The sequence below is a fragment of the Belonocnema kinseyi genome, chromosome 6 (genome assembly GCF_010883055.1).
Source record: "Belonocnema kinseyi isolate 2016_QV_RU_SX_M_011 chromosome 6, B_treatae_v1, whole genome shotgun sequence".
Lineage (NCBI taxonomy): Eukaryota > Metazoa > Arthropoda > Insecta > Hymenoptera > Cynipidae > Belonocnema > Belonocnema kinseyi.
The window spans coordinates 104,956,039-104,973,300 of NC_046662.1; the positions used below are offsets into that span (position 1 = coordinate 104,956,039).

Consider the following 17,262-nt stretch of genomic DNA (forward strand, 5'->3'; position numbering starts at 1 on the left):
TTGTTCTAGCTGTGGTAGAGTAGGCGTTCCGCTTACATAGCCCCTTTTACGGAGTAGTTCAGCATGGTTTAGCAGACGTTGCTGCGAAAAGTGCGATAGCTCTGGGTGTTTCTCGCACCACAGAACATGCAGCCGTGCCATGTAACCCCGTTCACGGGCCACACTCGCATCCCAGCACTCTAGCAAGTCGTGATTCAGTTGCTCCCTGCACCCAAAGGTCACGAGATTCCGCCGATCCATCGCATTGAATCCATTTTCATTGGCTCCCCCAGCTCTAGATTGGTCGGCATTGTTGGCCGACCCATTGTCGGGAGCCCTGCGCGTTCTGTTGCTTTGAACCGCACTTACTACAACTATGTTTGGTGTTGTCATTGTTGTTTCCACGAGAAGCTAGGGAAAGGGGTTCGACCATCCTTGTAGAGCCCCACATGCAAGGATAAGGCTGCGTACTCTGAAAGGTTGCCCGGTATCCCAGAGTCACCGTTCTAGACACCTCAACCAGGTGCCATTCATCTTTCGGCACGGTTTTCACACCTCCGCTTGGGGGTTAATTCCTTCAGAACCACCCCTGGACAATTGTCCGCGACTGCCTATTTATTTTTGTAACCATATTCAGCAGTAACCCTTGGTACAGGGACCCTCTATCCGCAACCCGAGGACGCGTTCGGTGGCTTTGTCATAGGCCCTTCGGTTTGATTCTAGAGGAATCAAAACCGAACAAAAAAAAATTTATAATTATATATATACATATACATATATATCATACCTTAAATTTCGTTTTAAAACACTATAAATCTGTAAAAGTAGAGGAGAGTACTCGAATATGGGATATTCTCGTAATATGAGAAAACGGGGTATCAGCTAAACTAAGAGACCCACTCTGTTGGTTCTATCACTAACTTGTAGCCCTTAAAGAAAGAGTAATTTCGTGGTATAGTCCATTTTTCATTGAGCTTCTAATTCTAAAGATTGTAGGCGAACTTTTTATGAAATCGATGGTGGTCGAGTTCTTGGAAGGGAATTCTTTAAACCCTATTTATAATTCAATAAATATGTATTTAGCAGTAGAGTTTGTCTGGAGTGATGGGGATTGAATAACTAAGTAGGAAAATATCGATAGTATTGAAGTTCTTCATTGTACAGGTCAGGCATAGTAAGTGCATAGTTGCACGGTGTGGTTCTCATAATATGAGATACTTGTGATTTTTATAACACTGTGGCTGCGCGGGGGAAATTGGTTACTAAAGTGTTTGTGACTACTGCAAAAACTAAACATATCTAAATAGCAGTACATTTATACTTGGGAAACATAGAATGAAGTTTTTCATTAAAAATAATACTTTATTTTGCATTTTGTTAGCTATTTCCTGGGGTATCTCATATTATGAGAATAGTTTGACGAGTTGGGAAAAAGCACTTTTTTAGATTTTTTATATTTTCAGCATAAAAAAAATTTTTAATAAAATTTTTTATTTGAGCTTCTTATGACAAACTAAATTTCCTTTAAAATGACCTATATTACTTTTAAATTCAGTACATAGAATTCCGAACAACACGCCAAACAGAGTTGGTATCTCATATTTGGATACTGTCCTCTATATATGAATTTTAGCTACAAACTGTATATTAATTAACACAATCTGTAACCAATAAACATATTTTATAATAGTTACTTAATTTTAGCGTTTCAGAGACAAATTTAAGGTATTATAATTGAAAATATACTATTTTTTTGTTTCTAAAGAAATCTCAAAATTCTTCATAAAATGGATAAATCGGCTTTATCCTCTGCTTGATTTTAAACAGAATTTTGAATTTTGATAGCATTCAACATTTTAAAGCGAAAAATGTTTAGCTCTGTCATAATTAAAATAAATAAAACTTATCAGTCATTAAAAAATAGTTGAACATAAAACTTTTTCCGATAATGTAATAAAATTATAAGTCATAATCTATGATTTATAGTATATAAATAGCTATATAATAATATAATATTTAAAATTTTAATTTTAAAAATAAATAATTAGTTTTCATTCTATAACTACTCACTAATAATTGTGAATCGTTAGAATAATTATATAATAAACACTTAATATTCGAGTGGTAAATAAATATGAAGTACATCGTTTATATTTATGGTAACTTGTGTAATTGTAACTGCGGTGGTAACTCATTTTTAAAATTCTCTAACTTAAGCAATTACCGACGCGAAACGTCTGAAAAATGCCGAAAACTGCGAAGTAACTCCGGGGAGTTGACCCACAAATCAAGAGGGCGCTTTTAGCAGTCGGATTTTGACGGAATCTCTTATTCCATTACATGAGCAATCTCCCAACTCGTCTCTGCTGATATACTACTTTTGCAGTACGGATACGTATTACTGGTAAAATACTGAAAGAAGAGTTCAACGAACGGCTAGCATCATACTGATTTACAGCCGGCTCAGTACTGACCGTTATCACTGGTGCAATACCGGCACAGGAGTTACGCCCACGGTGTGCGTGATACTGGGTCGACTACTGGCGCAGTGCTGATACGGATTATTGGCAAAATACTAAAATAAATGTTTAACCAACGGTCGGCATCATACTGGCGTACCACTGGTTAAAGAGTGATATGCGTTACTGGTGAAATACTGGCACCGGCGTTTCCCCAGCGATTGAAGTAGCAGTGGCCACATACCAACTTCAAGTGCTGATTGACAACCAACATAACAGTTCATCCAGTGGTTGTCGTGATACTGATTCTATTACTGGCGCAGTACTGATACGTATAACTGGTCAAAAACTGACACAAGCATTCAACCAACGGTTGGTATCATACTGGTGTACTAATGGCTTAAGATTAATATGCATTACTGGTTAAATATCGGCATCGGTGTTTCGCTGGTGATGAGCGTAGTTCTGGCCACATAATAACTTCAAGTGCTGATTGACAACTGAGATAAGAGTATAGCCAATGGTTGGCGTGATTCTGTGTCTACTACTGGCGCAAGAGTTCAGCCAACGGTCAGCATTATACTGGTGTACTACTGGCTTAGGATTGGTATACATATCTGGTTAAATACTGGTACGCGCGTTTCGCCAGCGATGGACGTATTTTTTGTAATTATCACTAATTGTATTTAAAATTAGAATTCAAACCATTTTTTTTAAAACGAAAAATTGTATTTTTATTGTGAATTTTCTGAACAGAACAGTTACTCATGTTCCCAGGTGGAAATTTCGGTAGTGTGCCGGAGTTCGACACGGGCGCAGAACTGGCCCAGTACTGCCTACCAGTACAGGCAGTCGGTGGTTCGCCCAGTATGGCAGACCGTTGGCTGCACGACCGGGGCGGTACTATGCCAATAGTACGAAAATAGACTTAAACAAAAAAACACGTCTATAAATGTTGTCAGGGTGTTTTCAAAATGTCGAGAAATTAACTGTACAATTAAGGTGAAAACATTGTTTTTTCTATTACTTTTTTTAAGGAAAATATTCTAAGTTCCACCTTCATGAAAAATTTTAAATGTTCAGAAAAAATTACATTGGATGTATATCTTAATCGTTGTAGAATAGTCTAAAACACCTAAAAAGCATAAAGTTACACGAAGGTTTAAAGAAAATTGTTCTTAAAAAAATTTTTACGCAACGTGGCAAAAATTTTTAAGTTCCGTCGATACGAATTTGAAATACTCATTAAATTTTATTATCGAAACTTTTTAAATTGTCTAAAACGTGAAAAAATAAAATATTACACCAAGAAAACTTGTAGTCGATTTAAGTAATTTATTTTTAAATTATTTTATTTATATTTCCGTGACAGTTTATTTTATATATATTTGATGTCGTATGATTATAAAAAAGTTAACGAGAAAAAATAGTTGAAAAATTGTTGTTTTAACTTTTCTGAACTGTAGCTTATGAGGATGGCTTTTTCATAGAGTTTCAACTTGTCGGATTAGCGCAGTAGTTAGCACGCCCGACTGCTAGACAATAGATTAAGGTATATAGATTTAGGTTCAAAACCCCGTAGCGTTAGAAATATTATATGTAATTTAATGTGTAAAAGTGTAATATATGTATTCATTCTAAGCAGTGCAATTAACGTGTATTGACAAAATACTCGCAGTCAATTATTATTTATTTTTTAAATACCTTTTTTGTTATATCTTTAGATTATAGAAATAGTGGGTGTTAAAATTAAACAAATAGTTTGAGAATTATATTGTGGTAATTATAAATAATATTCGGACAATATGCAGTCGTATGATGATGAATGGATGGTCCTTAAAACAATGAAATAATTTTTTATCATTTTTAAAATTAACTTCGGTATTTTCGTACGCCAGCGGTTTACCAGTACTGCGCCAGTGCTGGCAGGTTAGTACCGCCAAGCATTACAAGCACTGAAAGTATGTACTTTTAAATGAAAAATGTTGTATTCGACAGGTTTTCCAACAAGTTTTACCTTCAAAGCTCAATTTAAACACTTGCCATTTAAAAATGAAATAATTTATTCATTTTTGAATGGTTTCACTTTTATAATTCTGAAGTTTTCGGTAAGCATTAAATTACGAAGTTCTCCTATTTATAACTTTGAATTTGTCAATTAATATTGACAAATCCACCCTTTTAAAGATAATTCGCCTTTTTTCTTCATAGTTTTTACAAGTTTGTTGAAAAAGTACATATTTTGGTGCACATTCGTATTTTTTAAAAAGGAAAGTTAACCTCCTTTACAAACATTTTAATATTCCATTTTCGGCTGAAAATTTATCCTTTTTTTAATTATAGAAACTTGCACTATTTGTTTGAAAATTTGTCTTTTTTGTAATTAACAAACCGACTTGGTTAACATAGCATCTTTTGGTTAAATATTTAATTATTTGGTTGAATGTGGGACTGATTTGCTTAAAATTCATGTTTCTAGCTTTATCCCTTCAGTTGATATTAATTAATCTCTTTGGTTAAAAATATAGCTATCTTGTTTGACGCAAAATAGTGCATCATACTTGAACAGCATCACATTCATTGTGAAGCAAGCAGCTGTATTTGAAACAAAGATTTAAGAAAAAAGGAGAGAAAAATGGTGAATTTCAAGTTTTTGGTTGAAAATTATCGAAAAGGAATCGCTGAAGAAAAGGCTGCAAATTGCATATTCTTCAAATGTAATGTTGAAAATGAAATAACTTGCAATTTCACATTTTTCCGATTCAAGAATACGCAGCATCTTTCTTCCTTATTTTTTGTCATAGAATCTGTGAAGAGAGGATAAGTTATTAAAACTCTCAACAGAAATTGAACGGATTAACCGATTTTCTTCTTTCTTTTTTCACGATGTTTTAAGCGTCGTCGAAAAAATAACACTCCATAGTATCTAGTTTCATTCGGAAACAAGCGGCCAGAATTTCTTTCGCCATGGGTACACTCGTGGTGGGTGTTTGCTACTTCCCAAGTGCACAAAATTCATCAAATTTTCAATTAATTGCAATAAAACAAGAGCCAAACCATTTTTCGAAAAATCCCTCTTTGGGAGATTGTATTTACCCACTAAGATTATGTGATTAAAATATAAGATCAAAAAATTCATAATTCTGGAAAAAATCCTGTCATTTGTAAATGCATGGGCTAATTTTCAAACCTAAGGAAGCACCTTAAGAGAAATCACTCGATCGGGTTATCTTATTTTTGAGAATAATATAATCGCAATATTTAGCCTTACCTTACTAACCTTATTTTAAGAAATTGAGGGTGCAGACCCGTAGATACATATTAGCAGACTAGGAGATTTGCTACTACAGCTTTAAAATATGCTTATAACACCCCATATTTACTTTTCTTTTGCACAAATCATCTGCAAAAACATAGTAATATTTCATTTTATTATATTAATAATTCAGAATAATTCTTGTCGTCATTACACACTTAAAAATATATTTTAACCACCAATTTCATTTTTCACTTGTCAAACACTTTTCAAATATTCGAAAAAATTACGAGCGCAGGCGCTCAACTATTCTCAAGGCCCTGCGTGGGTCGAACTTATCACTTTCGGAACACTTTTCAGGAAATTTTCCTGCAATCATCTGATTAGTCGAATAACCTACTCCGTAAATCTGCTACTCTGCTAATATGTATCCATGGGACTGCGCCCTGAGTTTGCAATAAAAAAATATTATATCACAAGTTTTTAATTTCTTCTCCGCTAATAGAGAATGTAAAAATGTACATTTTTTTGTGATATTTAGCTTAAAAATTATAAAAATTATCAGTTGCAATTTTCGATCTTAATGCAGTTTCCGAATATATAATATATAATATTTTACAAAATATTTAAAAGGATTTTCAACAGTTCATGGGTTCCTAAGATTGAAAAAAGGCTTAAGTGATTTCAACGAACAATTCACAACAAATTGCTCAAAGATTTCAAACATTTCATAAAAATTTCAAGGATTTCAAAGATTTTAAAAAGACATGTACAGTCAATTTTAAAGATTGAACAAAGATAACGAACATTTCACCACAATTTTTAAACTTTCAACAGTTCTCAAGGATCTTAAATATTTTAAAAAGGGTGTTGTAAACCAGATTTCTGAGATATCAAAACATTCTAAAGATTTGAAACGATTTCAACTTTTTTTTAGAATATTGTAAAAGATTTCACAAATATTTCAAAGATTTTAATTGTTTTTATTGAATATAAAAGTCTTTCGCAAGGTTTCACAAATATTTTAAAGATTTCATACAAATTTCATAAAGATTTTAAAACAATAAAAGAATTTCCAAGATTTTAAAAATGTACACCAGATTTCAAACATTTAAAAACGTTTCAGACTTTTTACGACTTCAAATATTTTAATAATTTGTGGAGCATCACAAATTTGTAATAACAATTGTCTAAAAAACATGACCTATGTATTTGTGCAATGAGAGACATTATTTCCGAAGTGTTTTGACGCTAAACTTAAACCTGGCCTCTATTTGATTCCAAAAATATTGTTTAATAGATATCGATAACTTAATGCCTGTCTGCATTTTTTTCAATTTTAGTGAAAATTTTATAGACGACGTTTTGTGGAAAAACTTAATGGTTTTATTTGTGTCAAAAATTTAAATCAATTTCTTTTCTGCTTTGTAACAGTGAATATTCATTTTCAGAGTTTGATTAATTTTTTTGAGAAACCGTATTTGCTTTAATGGCGTGCCCTGAATTTGTTAAGCAAGGCCTAATGGTCAGAGTAGTCTATTCCTGACAAAGGAATGTCACGCCAAGCAAATTATTATGCTCAGCACGTCAAAAATTTCACTTTGATTTCATTTTCCAGACTCGAACTCACCGCCGGAAGATGCATTCGATTAGGGGAAACCAGTACGAACTGACTAATGGGAAAAGTGATTGGGTTTTAAAATACAAGTTCCGTTGTATTTTCTTTTATGATAAAAAAGTTTTTACTCACATTTTGTACCATTTACTTGTTATTTTTAAACTGAAAAATGTGTTTTTGACATTATGATGAAAATGTTTTCCTATGAAACTATAATTAGGATAGGATCGAGAGTCTATTTACTCTCGAAACTTTCGTTTTTAGCAATGGAAAACGGGACAAATAACACTGAATAAACGAGCGTAACAAAAGACGCTACGTTTGCAGTTAAATCGTAATCTAAATTAACATCACATTACAAAGAACAAGACACTCCATCGATAAATCCATATAATTGTCAAGAGAAAACAGGATTATGATTATATAAAAGATGGATGCGAGCAAATCTTCATAGAACAATCCAGTTTAACACGAATTAGGCCCGCTCAAGCATGTATACAGAATGAAAACCTCTAATTCGACCTGGATTAAAACAAAGCAGTCAATCGTATGAAACCTTAGGAAGCATTGTGGCTATTCAAATGCATTTAAGGTAAAAATAAATTTAGAAGCAACAATAACCGCAATCAACCGATTTTAAAGAGAAACATCACTTAGCAAGACTTTCTAATGAATTGAACCTTAGAATAACGTTTAACCGGATTCACGACTGAATAGCCAAATATTTAGTGCAGAATTTGTTCAAATTTGTTCAAACAAAATTAGAATTTGTGTATCACCGAATGTACCTGATTTCTCAAAAAAACTCTAGCAGGTACAACGAAACGTTTCACTGACCCCGACATGATCCAAAATCAACTTTATATGGACCCATTATTTTCCTGTTGATTTGTTCAAATTTGTGCAATTATCTTCAACCCCTAAAAACTACCCCCTGTGCGGAAGACGCCATGGTGTTTTCCGCAAAGGGGGTAGTTTCTAGGGGTTGAAGTAGTTTGTACAAATTTGAATAAATTAAGACGAAAATAATTCGTTTATATAAAGTTGACTTTGGATAATAACAGAGTGAGCGAAACGTTTCGCTGGCCCCACCATTGTGTTTGGCACGCAGGGTGTAGCTTCTAGGGGTAAAAGTAGGTTGCACAAATTGGAAAAAATTGAGGCGAAAATAATCGGCCCATATAACGTTGATTTTGGACAATATTGGGGCCAGCGAAACTTGGTCGTTGGATTCTTATATTTTTTAAAACAGGAGTTTGCATAAATTTGATTATTGGATGTTAAATAGGATTTTTAGTTTGGATTTTAATCTAATTTAATTTCCTTAAATTCAAAAAATAATAGTACCATGAAAAGTTGATTTTGGATAATATCGGCGCCTGCTAATCATTTTGCTTTTCCCACCATGCTCTTTTCTGCACAGGGGATAGTTTTTAGGGGTTCAAGTTGGTTGCACAAATTTGAAAAAAAAATTAAGACGACAATAATTCGCCCACATAAAGTTGAATTTGGATAATGACGGGGCCAGCAAACGTTTCGCTGGCCCCGCCAAAATGAAATAATAATAAAATAATGGGCCCCTATAAAGTTAATTTTGGATATCGCCGCCAGCGAATCATTTTGCTGTTTCCAACATGGTGTTTGGCACATAGGAGGTAGTTTTTAGGGGCTGAAGTTGGTTGTACAAATTTGAACCCGTTAAGACGTAAATAATTCGCCCATATAAAGTTGATTTTGGATAATTTCGGGCCCAGCGAAGCGTTTCGCTAGCCTCGCCAGTGTTTTTGACAGAAATTAGGTACTTCCGGTAATGAACACATTCTAATTTTGGTTGAAGAAATTCGAACAATTTCTGCACTTAATATTTGGCCTTAAAAAAGTTAAATTTGCTTGGATGGTGGGGCCAGCGAAGTGGTCCTCTCCAAAATTGCAAAATAGACGCTTCACTGTGCTTGACTCGCTTCCTTCCTATCAGTCACAATGGTTACAGAGCATATAATGCGTTATTTCGTAATATTGTGAACAATTAAAGTTTTTCGCATCGTTAGTACAAAAGTTTTTAGTAGAGAGTGTTTATTTTTATAAATTGACTAATGAATTGGTAGTTCACAGAAATGACTAAGCAAAATTAGTCATTTTTTTATTGATTCAATTGGTAAGATACTAACAGTTGTCCTTGACTAATTAATTATTTCAAACCTTGAAGGTAACTAATTCTTCATTAAAAATTGATTGTACTGATTGAATTAGTTAAATTTTTACTAACTCATATTTAGCGATTAGTCTTCATACACTAGATCGTAGAGTGTATATAATTCTATGCACTGAAACGAGAATGTTATTGAAACTTTGCTAATTAATAAATCCCTCCGCTGGCTCCACAATCAAGGCAGTAACAAGCCAAACAGTATAAATATTTTCAAACAAATCCGCCCGCCTCGCGGGCACATTCTCATAGAGCACTGCGCGCGCGGCTCGCTTCGCTCGCAAGTTTGAGCGCGCCCAGGGCGCGCGACTGTTGGCTCTCGCGCTTCGAGCTCGATAATATATTTATCTCGTGCTGCGCACTCGATAATGTATTTATCTCGTGCTCCGCACTCGATAATGTATTTACCTCGCGAATTTGTATCTCAACTTGTATATCATTTCCATAAATGTATATTATTATAATTCATCACAGAAGTTCTGCCAACGGTTGGCATGATACTGGGTCAACTACTGGCACAGTAGTGCTATATATTACTTGTAAAATACTGACACAAGAGTTCCACCAACGTAAGACATCATACTGGTTTGCAACTGGCCCCGTACTTACCTTTATTACTGGTGTGATTTCGGCACAGGTGTCCCACCAACGTATGACGTGATACTGATATACTACTTTTGTAGTGCTGATACGTATTACTGGTAAAATACTGAAACAAGAGTTCAACGAACGGTTGGCATCATACTGGTTTGCAACTAGCCCAGTACTGACCATTACCACTGGTGCAATACCAGCACATGAGTTATATACATATCTGGTGAAATACTGGTACGCGCGTTTCGCTAGCGATTGGATTATTTTTTTGTAATTGTCACTAATTGTATTTAAAATTAGAATTCAAACAATGTTTTTTTTTAATGAAAAATTGTATTTTTAATGTGAATTTTCGAAACAGAACAGTTACTCATGTTCCCAGGTGGAAATGTCGGTAGTGTGTCGGAGTTCACCACCAGCGCAAAACTGGCCCAGTACTGCCCACCAGTACAGGCAGTCGGTGGTTCGCCCAGTATTGCAGACCGTTGGTTGCATGACCAGGGCGGTACTATGCCAGTAGTACAAAAATAGATCGAAAGAAAAAACACGTCTATAAATGTTGTCAGGGTGTTTTGAAATGTCGAGAAATTGACTGTACTTAAGGTGAAAATATTTTTTCTCTATTACTTTTTTTAAGGAAAATATTTTAGGTTCCACCTTCATGAAAATTTTAAATGTTCAGAAAAAATTACATTGGATTCATATCTTAATCGTTGTAGAATAGGCTAAAACACCTAAAAAGCAAAACGTTACACAAAGGTTTAAACGCGCCTAAAACGCGAAAAAATAAAATACTACACAAAGGTAAATTGTAGTCAATTTAAGTAATTTATTTTTCAATTATTTTATTTATATTTCCGTGACAGTTAGTTTATTTTATATCTATTTGATGTCGTATGATGATAAAAAGGTTAACGAGAAAAAAGAGTTGAAAAATGGTTGTTTTAACTTTTCTGAACTGTAGCTTATGAAAATAGCTTTTTCATAGAGTTTCAACTTGTCGGTTTAGGGCAGTGGTTAGCACTCCCGACTGCTAGGCGATAGATTTAGGTATATAGATGTAGGTTCGAAACCCCGTAGCGTTAGAGATTCTATTTGCAATATAATGTTTTTAAATGTAATATATCTATTCATCCTAATCAGTATCATTATTAATTATAGACGCGCCAGTAATGGCCGAATACAGATGTCCAGTACAGGGACTTCCGGCTATCTATATTGGACTAGCCGTGTATTTCGACACCTGGGATGCATATAGGTATGTATATTAGGTATGTATGTATATCGAGTAAAAAGGTTTTTTCAACATATTAATTATCACGGCTATCATCTGCAGTCTCTCTCTGCCATTGCTACACACCTACGGCAGTGGTAGCTGGCGGTACCGATGCAAGAACCCCGAAGGAAAGGATGTTCCCTCTGCCGTTTTCGATGCTTCGGTCGCATAAGATGTAGGTAGGTATATAAATGTCTCGGAAACAAGTGCGGCCGAGCATACACGAGAGAACGAGTGTACGAGCGAGTTTCTGTCAATCTGTCAGTTCATTCCTGACGTTCCACATATCCGTCAATTCTAAAGTGCCAGTAAATATGAGGGCTCTAATTGTAAGTAATAAAAGTGACACCTTAAGTTTTCGCGAAAATTACTTGCATTGTATGTCGTGTTACGCGTCTTTTTCTCTGTTTTTTGTTGAGTTAATTCTTTCGTGATTTTTTGCAATTATGGAGAAAGTAATTGGAATTTAGAATAGTGACGGAATGATATAATATCGTATAAGATCATACAATACACCCAATTTAATCAAGACCGTCTTTTTTTCACGAGTGTACAATCAATTTTCTGTGTGACAATGGCGAAGCGGAAATTGGATTGACGAGCTAAGTCGTGTGATCGAGTTTGTTAAAGATTTCACTACCTCGGATGAAATAAACCGTGAACATTATTGCGGAAGATAATGATTATTATATATTATACATTTTTTAGAAAATCTCAAGCAAATAGTGATGATTTTAATTTTTTTAAATTATTAATAAGTCATGGAATAAATAAGTAGACATTCTTAAGTTTTGTGCCTTGCATTTAACAGCTTTGAGTATACATAGAACTTTAATAAATTATTTAATTTTTTGTATGAAGCATGCATTGCAAGGTGCAATCGCTTGAAATATATGTACAAAACATCAAAGCCTATAGTGATTCGAAAGCACACCGATCACGCAGTTTAAAACTTATATAAATGAAATTACGGCGTAACTCGAATTACAGACCTTTTTTCTCTAGGTTAAATAATTCAGGAAACGTTGTAAGCACATAAAGACTACTTCGAAATTACGGCGGCTCCAGACAGTCGCCCGATATTTTAGTAAAGTCCGTAACTGCCCGTTACGGCGTTCTCACGAATTTTTCTTTGACGTACTCAGCGCGTTTTCCAAAAATGACTTGATCATTATTTATAAAGTTATCAAATATTTTTTTTTATTATTTTAATAATCGGGTGTATCATTTTTTCACAATGGCTATATCACTGGTATGATCAGTAGTTGAGTTTAAAAAAGCAATTATTTAAGATTCTTCAAAGTAACCAAATTGTTCTTCTCAAATGGTTATAATTAATTTAAATCTTTTAATTTTATTATTAAATTCTGATCTTTAAATGTGTACATTGGAACTATTAGTTTGATATGAAAATGTACTGAATGTTAATTAAAGTGGACGTAATTTCCAGTAATTTGAAAAGAATATCTCTGTACTGACTGAAGTATGTGCTGTCGACCGTCTTTAATCGTTGTTCTAGCATATATGCATCTTTAATTCATTACAACAATATACATTTTTATTTTTCGTCACAAAAATGAATGGATTACAAATCTAGAAATTCATCATTTGTCAATTGTTAAGATTTCATTAATAGCAATTAATAATAAAAATAATAATTCTTTTATTAGAATAAATACAACAAGACGCGTAAAATTACTTCTTTTATCAATAATATAATTTATAAAAATAACTCAAATTAATTAAGAACTAGCGATGTTCTGAAAATATTTGTCAAAAACTACTCTATGAGTACTGTGAAGGACTTCATAAATCGCAATATGTTTATTAATTTCTTTATTATCAGCATTTGATAATAATTTTTTGCTGTTGATTCTGAACCAAACTATTTAGATTACTACATTTTCCAAAAAGAAATAGAAATAATCCAAGGAATTTGTACACATTTCTAAAATTGCTAAATTTTAATACATTCCTTTTTCAAAAATGTATTTAAAAAGATTTTTTTCAAGAAATTGAGGTAAAGTTATTTGTACTTGATTAAAAGAACTCATGTAATATTTATAAGGAATCCCAGCAGATTGGAACGAATCGTGAGCTCCGTGTTTCTATTTCATATTTTTTTATTTAAGATTGAAAAGAAATATAATTTTTTATGAATAATTTTATGCAAAATCAGGATAAAAAAGATTCACAATCGAAAACCAGACTTCAAAACTACCACTATCATAAAATTATAAACTCTAAAGCGATTTTAGTATAATCTTATTGACACAGTGACGGATTTAACAGCTGGGCATTGGGCATTGGCCCACTGCGTTACTGACTTTGAGTATGTCAAATGCGCACTCAGGGGCCCCTGGTATCGAAACACTTGCCCCTAGGGACCCATTGGAAGCTTCGCCTACTGGGCCCTTTTCTTTATATCCTCCATTGATTAATATAACTTATTTTTGATAAGTATTAGGTAAAAATATTTTAAAACATTTCATATTCAAAATCAATCTAAAAATATATAACCTCCTACCCCCCTCTCCAGCCACCGTACTTTAATTACCCAATAAGTAAATCACGCTTACTTTGAAAGGGATGTTAAAATATTTTAAAATTCGTTTTCTTTCATCCTTTAACAAGTACTTTAAAAATTGTGATAATTTTCAATTAGTGATAGCTGAGTGTGCAAAGAACATAAACGATACGTAAACTTTAAATTTCTTTGAAACTACTGGCTTCACACCGGTAAAACCCCTAATGATAACAATGTACTGCACTGACTTGCAGTATTTAGCCAGTACTGGGCTAGTACTTACATTTGGTACTCTTGCGGTACCCTCTATTAGTACTGGTCCAGTACTGGCTCAACCAATACTGTAAACTCATCGAGGTACTGACCTGTAGTACTGGGCCAGCACTGAAGTTCACCACTGGGCCACTACTACAGATTAGTACTGGGCAGGTAATGGTCAGGCTCCAAGTGATAACGAAGGTATCCCAGGCAGAAATACACCACCGGCTCAGTACTGGCCTAGTACCCCCCGTCAGAGTTCCAGTACTAGCTGTTTGCACTATGCCATTACTGGCTTGTAATGCTTGGTGGTACTGGCCTGTCAGTACTGACACAGTACTGACTGTAAGTACTGGGACAGTACCGGCAAACCGCTGGCGTACGAAAATGTCAGAGTTAATTTTACAAATGATCAAAACTTATTTAATTGTTTTAAAAACCATCCATTCATCATCATACGACTGCATAGGGATCGTCCATATATTATGTAAGACATTTTTCTTTTGTTTATATCGCTGTGTCCTTTTCAACTTGATAAAAATATTATTTTCGTCTTTATTCAAACAACAGAAAAACGTCTTACGTAATATATGGACAATCCCATACTGCTTGAATATTATTGATAATTACAAAATTATAATTTTCAAACTATTTTTTTGATTTTAACACCCACTATTTCTATAATCTAAAGATATAACAAAAAAGGTCTTTAAAAACAAAATATAATTGACTGCTAGTATTTTGTCAATACATGGTAATGGCACTGCTTAGAATGAATACATATATTACACTTTTACACATTAAATTACAAATAATATTTCTAACGCTACGGGGTTTCGAACCTACATCTATATACCTAAATCTATCACCTAGCAGTCGGTAGTGCTAACCACTGCGCTAATCCGACAAGTTGAAACTCTATGAAAAGGCCATCCTCATAAGCTACAGTTTAGAAAAGTTAAAACAACATTTTTTCAACTCTTTTGTTTCTTTAATCTTTTTATCATTATACAACATCAAATATATATAAAATAAACTAACTGCTCACGGAAATATAAATAAAATAATTCTAAAATAAATTATTTAAATCGACTACAATTTTTCTTCGTGTGATATTTTATTTTTTTGCGTTATAGTGTTTTAGACTATTCTACAACGATTAAGGCATACATACAATGTAATTTTTCCGGAACATTTAATCAATTTATTGACATTACAAAACACCCTGACAACATTTATACACGTGTTTTCTTTAAGTCTATTTTTGTACTACTGGCATAGTACCGTCCCGGTCGTGCAGCCAACGTTCTGCCATACTGGGCGAACTATCGGCTGCCTGTACTGGTGAGCAGTACTGGGCCAGTAGTGAATTCCGGAACACTACCGACATTTCCACCTGGGAACATGAGCAACTGTTCTGTTTTGAAAATTCACATTAAAAATACAATTATTCGTTAAAAAAAAAATTGTTTGAATTATAATTTTAAATACAATTAGTGATAATTACAAAAAAAAACGCCAAACGCTGGGGAAAAGCACGTACAAGTATTTCTGCGCCAGTAATAGACTCAGTATCACGGCAACCCCTGGCTGAAGTCTTATGTCGGTTGTCAATCAGCACTTGAAGTTGGTATGTGGCCACTGCTACTTCAATCGCAGGGGAAACGCCGGTGCCAGTATTTCACCAGCCACGCGTATCACTTCTCAGCCAGAGGTACGCCAGTATGATGCTAACCGTTGGTTAAACTTTTATTTCAGTATTTTACCAATAATCCGTATCAGCACTGCGTCAGTAGTCGACCCAGTATCATGTCAACCGTTCGCGTAACTCCTGTGTCGATATTGCACCAGTGGTGACGGTCAGTACTAGGCCAGTTGTAAACCAGTATTATGCCAACCGTTGGTTGAACACTTGTGTCAGTATTTTACCAGTAATATGTATCAGTAATGCGCTAGGAGTCGACACAATATTACGCTAACCGTTGGCGGAACTCCTGTGCTGGTATTGCACCAGTGGCGACGGTCAGTACTGGGCCAGCTGTAAACTAGTATCATGCTAACCGTTCGTTGAACTCTTGTTTCAGTATTTTACCAGTAATACGTATCGGTACTGCAAACGTAGTATATCAGTATCTTGCCAACCGTTGGTTGAACATCCGTGCCGATATTACACCAGTAATAAAGGTCAGTACGGGACCAGTTGTAAACCAGTATAATGCCAACCATTGGTTGCAACCGTTAGCGAAACTTCTATGCCGGTATTTCGCCAAAGGTGACGGTCAGTACTGGGCCAGTTGTGAACCAGTATAGCGCCAACCGTTGGCGGAATTCCTGCGTCGGTATTCTACCAGTAATGACAGTCAGTACTGAGCCAGTAGTAAACCAGTACTATGCCCATGGTTGACACAGTACTAACAGATAGTACTGGTATTTATTCTGAATTACAACTGGCGTGGTACTGCGCCGGTCGTGAACTCCGGCTAGCATCCGACCTTTCCCCCTGGGTAGGATATAGTGTACTAGGCAGTCTGATAAGTCCCTGAAAACTGAAACACGCAGACGTTTTTTTGGCCAAAGTCGGTTTTATTTTTCAACATACTCTCCTTTTAGGTCGATACAGCGAGTCCAACGATTTTCTAACTTTTTGATACCGTCCGAAAAGTACTCGATCTGAAGGTCTCCAAAATACGCCTCAGCTTCAGCTATGAGCTCCTCATTTGAGTAAAAACGCTTACCGGTGAGCCATCTCTTCAGGTTAGGGAACAAGTAATAGTCGTTGGGGGCCAGGTCTGGTGAATACGGTGGCTGAGGAACCAATTCGAAGCCGATTTCATGCAATTTTCCTTGTTTAACTAAGCATGAAGGAACAGGCGCATTGTCGTGATGATAAAGCAGTTTTTTCTTCTTCAAATGCGGTCCTTTTTCGGCGATTTCGATTTTCAATCGGTCCAATAATGATTTTACCTTTTTTACCTTTTTCAAGATAATCCACAAATATTATGCCATGTGCATCCCAAAATACGGAGGCCATAACCTTTCCGACCCATTGTTGCGTTTTTGGACGCTTCGGAGCACTTTGGCCCGGTGGA

At 34.8% G+C, this 17,262-nt stretch overlaps 2 protein-coding genes across 2 annotated transcripts in view; both read left to right on the forward strand.

Annotated features, from left to right (window-relative positions):
• LOC117175531 overlaps positions 1 to 11,560 on the forward strand; it is a 36,987-nt gene extending 25,427 nt beyond the window's left edge. Inside the window, exons 3-4 of the mRNA XM_033365238.1 lie at positions 11,274 to 11,370; positions 11,449 to 11,560. Coding sequence (XP_033221129.1) covers positions 11,274 to 11,370; positions 11,449 to 11,560 — 209 coding nt within the window. The remainder of the gene's footprint in view (positions 1 to 11,273; positions 11,371 to 11,448) is intronic.
• A 4-nt stretch (positions 11,561 to 11,564) lies between these two features.
• Positions 11,565 to 17,262, forward strand: part of LOC117175059 (leucine-rich repeat extensin-like protein 2) — a 128,322-nt gene continuing 122,624 nt past the window's right edge. The window contains exon 1 of the mRNA XM_033364598.1: positions 11,565 to 11,717. Coding sequence (XP_033220489.1) covers positions 11,580 to 11,717 — 138 coding nt within the window. The 5' untranslated portion in view covers positions 11,565 to 11,579. The remainder of the gene's footprint in view (positions 11,718 to 17,262) is intronic.